The sequence below is a fragment of the Chanos chanos genome, chromosome 10, assembly GCF_902362185.1.
Source record: "Chanos chanos chromosome 10, fChaCha1.1, whole genome shotgun sequence".
In the NCBI taxonomy this organism is placed as follows: domain Eukaryota; kingdom Metazoa; phylum Chordata; class Actinopteri; order Gonorynchiformes; family Chanidae; genus Chanos; species Chanos chanos.
This window is the reverse complement of record NC_044504.1, coordinates 24,999,825-25,009,023: the sequence shown is the minus strand read 5'-3', so window position 1 is coordinate 25,009,023 and position 9,199 is coordinate 24,999,825. Positions and strand designations below refer to the sequence as shown.

Here is a 9,199-nt window from a genome sequence, read left to right as displayed (position 1 = left end):
AACATCCCCAAGAACCTCAAGTTCCCTCTCATCCTCTCAGTAAATAGAATACTTTGAGTAAAGGTTAACAGTCACAAGTGCCTTGTCCACAAAACACATTATCAGTGATTTCATGTGGTTGCCTCTGTTTATCTGACAGCTGGCACTTAAAAACAAAAGACCATGCTCCGTCGTTTCCAGTTAGTGGGGGTCACAGGAGAGTCTTTGCATAGGGATGAGGAAATAAAGGTCATGGATCCACAGCCTCACTGCTGGACTCTGATCCTCCACACACTTCACTGCTGTTGGCGGAGAGGTCGCCAGAAGCCCCTGGTGCTGGAGCGCCATCAGTTTTAGCTCGTTTGGACTCTGGGGGTTTGCACACGGGGTCAGTGGGGGGTGAGGGTCTCTCTGGGGAAGCACACACAGATGTGTAAGACACAGAGACACATGTTAGCAGACTCACATGTACTGTACAGACACCTACACAACAGCAGAGCAGCTGTCTTTCAACTCAACTGATGACTGTATCTACTCAACCTAGAGCCAAGCAAAAATATCTCCAAAGACCTTTTTCTTCTATCCAAATTAAGACAAGGTGGAGAGAAGGTATATTGTATTTTGTGGGGCTCAATGCATATGTCTCACGTAATGACTTTTGTGCCTTCAGCCTGATGGACCACAGGCTTCAATTCATGTTCACAAAAGCTGCTATGTAACAGAACATGCCTTGCATACCGCAAAGGACATTCTGTGTAAATATGAACAGGCATTACATTTGGCACCCCAAATGGTGTCATATCCCCAGACAGAATGAATCTGCACTTCAATGCGGATAGCTCAAATCTAACAGCATACGTTCAGAGCTGGATAAACTGGTTTAGCAGTTCTCAGCCAGCTCTATTTTCTTCCCAAGCCATGGTTAGCCAATTCATTTACAGTCACAACAGACCATTTTAAATCATACATATGGCATGAATACATCTAAGTACCTCTGAGGCTAGAACAACCCTTCAGTTTGATTCCTCTAGCAAACAGGCTTCTATCCTTGCTATTCTGTAAAAATGCGCTACATACACTACACTTCACGATACATGACAACTACTGGTCACCATGGAATTTCCCACTTGGAAATAAGTGCTTGATGGACTGTCATTACAAGAATCTTACCATCTGAATGGACCATGGACTTAACCTAACATCTTATGTTATGTCATTAATCCTCTCTGTCCTACTAACCGTGCTTGGGTTTTTCTGAAGAGGATGGAGAGCGGAAGGCTTGAGTGGAACCTGGTGATCTGGAGACAACAGGAGTGAGAGAAATCCGTCTGTGGGAGGGAGAGAGAGAGAGAGAGAGAAAAAAACATCTCTCACCTAAGTTTTTTTTTTTTTTTTACCCACTGAGAAAAAAGATGAAGCCAAACACAGTAAAGCAGCCATGTTAGATAGTTGTCCTCAGATGAAGACAATCAGAGTAGAGAAACAGGTAAAGGCTGAATGACAAGACCCAAGGTTTAAAAATGTCTTTTAGACTTGAGCTCAATTCTAATACTGATAATAAAACATGTCATCTTGCTGATAGCACCATCTATAAGTGTCATCAGATTTAGGCTTGAGTCCTGAGTCGTGGGTTACTGAGGTTCCTGAGGACATACCTGGGTGTGGGTCCCTTAGGTGTGGCTGTATTTTTGGCATTGAGGGGGGTGACAGGGGTTGGTTTAGAAGATGCGGGGCTAGTAAGTCTGCCGGGCACCGACTGGGGCGTGGTGACAGCTGTGGGGGTAGGGGTGTGTGTTTTGGGTGTGGTGGGGGTTGGGGATTGGGTTTTGGGTGTTTTCGGCGTGCTGGGTTTCCCCCATCCTTCCAGGGTGTTGAGTGTGATGCGTCTGGGCTGAGGTTTGGATTTTTGCCCCACGGGCGTGGCCTTCTCCTCAGGGAGAGAGGCTTTGGGCATCTCCGTGGTAGCTGGGGCAGTTGGGGCTTCCTTCTCCTGCACGGTGGGCGTGACAGAGGAGTGAGACACAGGTGAGGCCATCCTGCCATTGGCTGAGGCCCTCTTGCCCTTCTTCTCAGCCGCGGCGCTGGGAGTGATGATATTAAGAGGAGGGCGCTCTTTCAGGGGGGTGCCCAACTCCCCCTCCTCAAATGACACAAAGGAGCAATAACCATCGGTGGACGACACTGCCAAGAGCAAACCATCACCAGACCTGAAAAATGGGAGAAGGAATGTTAACTGTGAGGCAGCTGAGTGTGATGGTGGATGTGTGTGTGTGTGTGTGTGTGTGTGTGTGTGTGTTTTATACTGCTTCATTTCAGACATCATGAGCAGTCTGGCTCCACATATAAAAATTCTGTTATCTGTCTGTAATGGAGAGCGTCTAGACACTTATTGGATTCTCTACATGTCTATTGCCGGATGTGTGCATGTACCAGCTGAGATCACTGAGTGTGTGGTAGTGGATGTTGGAGACGTAGCCAAATGGTAGACTCTGTTGGGTGTCATAGAGGAAAACGGAGTCTTCAGAGGCAACAGCAAAAACCAGTCTATATGGTAACTGGAAGAGATTTGATTTTGGCGCACCATCTAAGGGAGATAAAGAGAGAAGGAGATAAGAAAAAGATCCTCATGCCTTTAAAGAGAGGAATAATTGAGTGGCATCTACTCACCATCTGTGTCTCCTGTTCTGAGCTCATAGTAAACAGGACAGCAGCGCACAGCTAAAGTCGCTTTAGCAGGACATGGCAGGTGGGCTATGGGCCTGAAACATACACACACAACCAGTAACAAAGTCATACACACACAGAGGTACTAAAATGAGTGCATGCACACAATAAAAATGCACACAGATACTCAGCTAAAACACACTCACATGCCCAGCCTCACAAATGCACTCTCTTGTATACACAGGAAAAAGCAAAAAACATACAGTTGATCACAGGACAAGGACTACACATATACCTTTTAAAGCTTTTCCTGGAGAAGACATATGTGGTGTTGGTGATGTTCTCTCCTGCTTCCACACACCCAGCTAAAAAACATACACACGGTAATGACATCATCACTGTGACATCATTGTGAACTTTCAACTCTTAGCTGGGAACTCAAACACTGGTTTGATCCGCTGATATATCGGAAGTGTGTATGTCTGTGTTTAGAATGAACAGTTGTGTGTGTGTGTGTGTGTGTGTGTGTGTGTGAGTGTGTGTTTCGGCCATTTGCAGGGTTAACAGTGTGTGTTTACCGGGAGCAAGCAGGAATGATCCGTCCGGTGTGAAGCTGAGCCGTCTGAAAAACGACCTCATGCTGTCATCATGAAACATCCTGTAGTTCTTCACCTAAACACACAATCAGACATAAACAGCCCTGTTGACACGGTAACAGTCACTTTAATGAGACTTAAAATGAGGACTGTAAGAGCAAGATACTGTTAAAACGATTTTGTTCATAGTGTTTTTGCTTTGAATGATGCCATTTTTGTTGTGCTGCCTGGTGCATGTGGAGGTGGGTGTCAGTTGTGGAGTTGGGGTTGGTGTGGATGCTGATTGGTTCATGGTGGATCCCCTGGTGCGCATGTGTGGGGATTGGAATGGAAGGAAAGTAGGGCCGCTGCTGCAGGGTGGATGGTTTTTGGACACATGCGCGCATTGTGGCAAACAGCCTTTTGACCGCCATCCGTAAATTTGTTATGATTCTGAGATGTAAATATGATCACATCTGCAAGAACTTTAAAGGAAGAGTGATGTAACTTTTGAACACGATTCTGTTTGTTTAATGAACCTGAAAATAAACAACGCCAACATTAACCCAGACGTGGTTGTGAGTAGCATGCATCAGAGCTCTGGTGGATACGGATGCAAGTCTAAATTTACCCTTTAGCGTGCCCACATGAAAGAAATGGCTTAATTATAACAAACACAGAACCGAAATTGTGCCACTATAAGGACTTCCCACTGACCTCTCCCTCTGCTGTAGAGCCTGAGACCATCTTACTGATGCTGTAGGCTTTTCTTCTGCTGTGTGTACTGTATACACGCATAACTCTGAAAACGAGAGAGAGACATAGACTCCTGAGCACCTACTCTACATGACAAGCACAGCTTATTAACAGTGAGGTTTATATGACAGAACACTAATATATATATCTTATTTACAGTGAAGTTTATATGACAGAACACTAATGTATATATCTTATTTACAGTGAATCTGTAGCAGCTCAGTACAAATGAGTAGAATCATCATATTTACACTGACATTTACAGTTAAGTCAATGTCTGTACCTGTCACAGCTGAGTGTACTGATGTACTGTCCAAGTGGGTCCCAGGTCACACCCTGCACATAGCTCTTATGGTCATTAAAGATACACATCTTCTGACCTGTCAATGCGCACGCACGCGCACGCACACACACACACACACACACACACACACACACACACACACACACACACACACACACACACTCATTTTAGCACACTCAACACCAAGGAGTCCTCCACAACAATATGAAACTTTCCCCTTGTCATTTTTTGTTTGCTCTTATACAATTTTTGAAACACTTTTTTTTTTTCTAACAGAGGTTTGAAGGTTAATTTGAAACAAGGTGAACATGTTTCTTTGTTAGGGATTTCAATCTAATTGAAAGCGAATTCAATGGAAGTTCCTCTTTAAGATTAAGATTGCAAAATAAGGATGTGTGAAGGGTGCACAAGTGTGTGACTGCACAAGTGTGTCTGTGTGTTACCCTTAGTGATGTCCCACATAATGGCTGTATTGTCCACAGATCCTGAGACCATGAAGTTCCCGTCACTGGTCCAGCTGATATCATACACGTCCTCTATATGACCCCTAGAGCACACGTGCGCACACACACACACACACACACACACACACACACAGATCTTCTTTGTGACTTCTATTTAACATACAGATACCTTCTAAATGATCCCTAACACATGTAGACACACTACACAAGCAATAAGATATTCTGTAGGACTTCTATTACACACACACACACACAACAGGCGCTGCACAATATGGAGAAAATATGTGTTGCATGATAACGCTGTTACATAATTGCAATGGTGATATGAAATTCGCTAAAACAAAGATCAAAGTGTCTCTGATTGTATGTGCGGCAAGTATAGACCCTGAAAATGAACAGATTGTGTTTCCTGCGCAATGAAATCAACTATTTTTCAAGATTATTTAACATTTGACACACTTCGGGGGGGAAAAAAAAAATACTGCGTTTGCAAACAGTTCTCTCTTTTATAATCGAAGTATGGCACACAACAGATTTACTTCTCCTTTTTGTAATCAGCCCTTTTCCTCCTGCTCAACCCACCTTCATGGTCTCGGTTGTTTCTTCAGGATTGTTCATTATAGTGGTTTGATGCTCAACTGTTTTACTTGGCTTCTGTGTCTCTTTTCAGCCCTCTGCTTGTCCCATCTAATTACATCACTGCGCACACAAGTCTACTGTAGACTTATGTGTGTGGGTAATACTAGAGTAGAGCTGTTCCTCTGCTCTGTGCCTCTCCCTCAACTTTTCATCTTTATGAATCTGCTCTGATATCGAGTTTATCATGGAAATTCAAACAGCAACGAAGGAACGCACAGTCCTACATCCAACATCTATATAAAGCCTGTAATACACAAACATCCCTCTATACGACCCTCTAACACACACACATACAGTTCATATTATATACATACAGTGCATATTACACTGTTGTCTTTGGCCCCCTTGGTGTATTTGAAGCAGGTTTGGGGAGTTGTTAGATGGTTAGCAATGACGTAATTTTAACGAACATCCGGAATAGCTGTGTCAGCGTGTGAAGAAACATGCCCTGTAAAAGACTCGTAGACTCACAGCTAGACATTGCATCAGGGACAACAGACTTGTGGGCACTCTGCCCCTGTGTGGTCAGGACTGATTACTGATTTTATGTATGTGTGTGTGTGTGTGTATATATATATATATATATAAATTTTTTTTTTTTTTTTTTTTAAAGGACTTGACGTGGTACGTAACCCCTCCTCTTTGGGGACAGAGGGACCTAAGGATCACCCTGGCCTTTCACCGTGTCAGGGCAATGCTTGCATGCTGCCTTCACTGTTTGGTATAACTTGACTAATTGTTCCATTGTTCCAGTAGCTTGTAACTCTGTAGCTTGTAGCTAATCTCTGACTGTCGGCTTATGTATCTGTATTATCTTTCTTTCACTGACTGTAAAATGTCCTGATACAGGAGAGGAGATAATGTGCAGTGGTGCACAGACACTGTACTGCTCTCAGAGAAATACAGACCAGTGGCTACGCACTGTGTGCTCCAGAGTGAGGGACTTAGACTACAGGATGAACCGCATTAAATGTCTTAAACTGTGAACCATCACGCAGCATGTCCCCCTCTGTGATGAGGAACGGGCCTGTCTTGAAAGTGTGGCTGAGAGCTGATGGATGTTATCCGTCTAAAGAGACAATGCTGGTGAGACTGCCTGAACGGAGCAATGAGCCGAACAACGTCCTGAAAGTCCTCCACATCACCCACGACTCCAGACACTTTTGTCCCCCAGCTCTGTAATCAAGCCCTCATTACGAGCCAACAGCACAGGGTTCAAAAACAGGCTTAACGATCTGTGGCCCCCAGAACGAGCCAAAACTGAAAATTTCACTCACTAATTCAGAAACTACAGCTCTAAACAACATCCTATGAGTTTCTGCCTGAAAGATAATAGAGGAGAGATACATCTGCATCTGAGCAACATATGATTTAATCACCCTTGCATGGGAAAATGAAATATTAAAAAACAAAAAGAAAGAAAAAAAAAGAAATGAAATATAAATGAAATATTTTCCCAGCGTTGGCATTAGAATAAGTGCAGTAAACTAGACAAAGCGACCATTTATAAAGTAAAGGGTGATACATCCATAACAGAATCAGTAACAGAATGACAGTATCTGTCTTGACTGTGGCTGAAAAAGCCTTGGCCAAGGTGATGCTGTGCAGACTGGTACAGAACATGGTCAGAAAACTCCTGGACAAATCGCAACGTTTCTAAATGCACTGGAGCAAAACCGTGTTAGTTCTCATGGCCTGCTGCTCAAAATGAACCACTACATACAGACTCAGGCATGACATTTGGGGACCTCTTCAGCTGTTGTGGGTTGTCCCTCTCAAATTGTGGTTGCTCACAAACATCTGGTGACATTCTGTGGCTATTTCATCACACAAGTGCCCGCTCTATGAGAGATGGCCAGGCCCCTGGAGGGATGCCACAGAGTATGTCCAAAGCAAATTCATCTTAGCGAGTCAGCTGTGCACATTTAACACTGACATTATAACGGGTTAGAGATTCATTTTTCCTCTGTTGCACTACAGAGAAAAAAACCATAGAATTTTCATGTTTGTCTGTCAAGCCTTAAACTGCTATAGACTCAAGATCTGGAGTCAAAACCTGTTCATGCCGGGCCTCCGCACTACTGATTTGTTTGAGCGATGGTGTGTATGTGTGTGTGTCACTGAAGTGTCAGACCCACCACTAAGCTTTAATCACAGAGACAGACAGAGAGATTGTACCTGAGTGTTTTGATTACACTCCAGCTTTCCTTATTCAACTGGGCATCTTCATCCTCCTGAAACACCACAGCCTGATCACACTCCTTACTGTCATTCAGCTTCCACAGCAGGATGGCAGCATCTGTACATGCACACACACACACACACACACACACACACACACACACTTCACTTTTGGTCTTTTAACCTTTACAGTTAGATTTTAGTAGTTTTTCCAGTGCTACTGCAGTCTAAAGTATGGTCACTCTAGGTTTCAGGCGCAGAGTTTGGCACTGTCATCCACGGCCTCATGCAAGAACCGTACCTTTACAAAGACCATAAAACATGAGTAAGTCTCCTCTGTATTCATCATTACTCTCTTAGACAGCATTTGTTCTTAGGTAAGAGTAAAACCTCTGAGTGTCCTGCCCAGAGCACTCATGTTTTGCTTGTTAAGTGTTTTCCAACACTAGCACAAGCTCAGAAATGATTAAAAAATAAGCTGTTTACATGATAAAACAAAATGTTACATGCCCAAATGTAAAACAATATCTTGATCGACCGTTTCAAATGCAGACTTAACAAAGCAGAGATAAGAGGAAGTAGAGGATAGATGTGTTGTGTCTCATCAAGTTTTGTATCATAAAAGCAACATTAGTGTTGCCAGAGTAGATTAACATGCTATAGGTACAACCTTTGATTACTGACTGCAGCAAAAGAAAACTTACCATTTTGGTCTGTTTATATTTATCTGTAAAAATTTTTCTCTCTGAAACCTTTTAAAATTTTGGGAAGAAAAAATGCACAGCTTTGGCTCTCAGATAAAATCATGTGCACACAATATTAATCTAACCTTCTCTTACACAGGGTTTTTGGGGTATTAATTTATGCAAACTGAGATTAACATGCACCAACATCCAGTTTAAGAACAAATGGCACTACTATTGAAAATGCGAGAGTACAGTTTGTAAAAAGTTTCATACATTACTACACTGTTCTCTTGCACACATTTCATTTCTTTGTAACGAGGAAGACACATAAGAACATCAACTGAGCTGGTCGTCCTGGATCGAAAGACCGAGCTTACCATCTCCTCCAGAGGCCAGAAGCTCCCCACTGGGCGAAAATCGAACCACGTTGACAGCCTTTGTGTGTCTCGCCAAATTGGACAGGAACTCCACTATTGCCTTACCATCCGGACCCTTCTCAACACGCCACATCTATGTTCCAATAAATAATAATATGACAGAGAGAAAGGACAGAGAAGCACATTCAATAAGAAACTGTGGCACTTGTCCACATCATATGATGCTATCATCTCAAACTCACATTTCTTCCATATTAAATTTTTGGACAACCTAATAGCGCGTTAAGACTGTTGATTTCAATGAGAAATTGCAAAGGACGAATTAGTAAACAGTTCGATAAACAGTTTGTCATGACATTAAGAAATTAGTACATTTAAATTATGAACATATAACAATCCTGGTAGCTGTGATTAGTCAGTGGGGGGTAAGAATATCTGTTAGACACACCCGCACAGTGGTGTCCACTCCTGCTGTGGCCAGGCGGTGGATCCTGCCCTCTGAGCTGTGCTGGAAGTCCAGACTGTACACTGGCTCCTTATTGTGCCAGGCAATCTCACATGTTATCACCTTCAT

General features: G+C 43.1%; 1 protein-coding gene across 1 annotated transcript; it reads right to left on the bottom strand.

Moving 5' to 3' along the window:
* Positions 1–229: 229 nt before the first annotated feature.
* On the bottom strand, positions 230–9,199 carry chaf1b (chromatin assembly factor 1, subunit B). Its single transcript, XM_030787522.1, has 13 exons — positions 9,074–9,199; positions 8,626–8,758; positions 7,560–7,680; positions 4,722–4,825; positions 4,258–4,354; positions 3,936–4,020; positions 3,222–3,315; positions 2,939–3,008; positions 2,647–2,738; positions 2,410–2,563; positions 1,635–2,186; positions 1,219–1,307; positions 230–390 (listed from the first exon to the last, which is right to left on the bottom strand). The coding sequence occupies exons 1-13, from the start codon at positions 9,197–9,199 to the stop codon at positions 230–232; spliced, it is 1,878 nt and encodes a 625-aa protein (XP_030643382.1).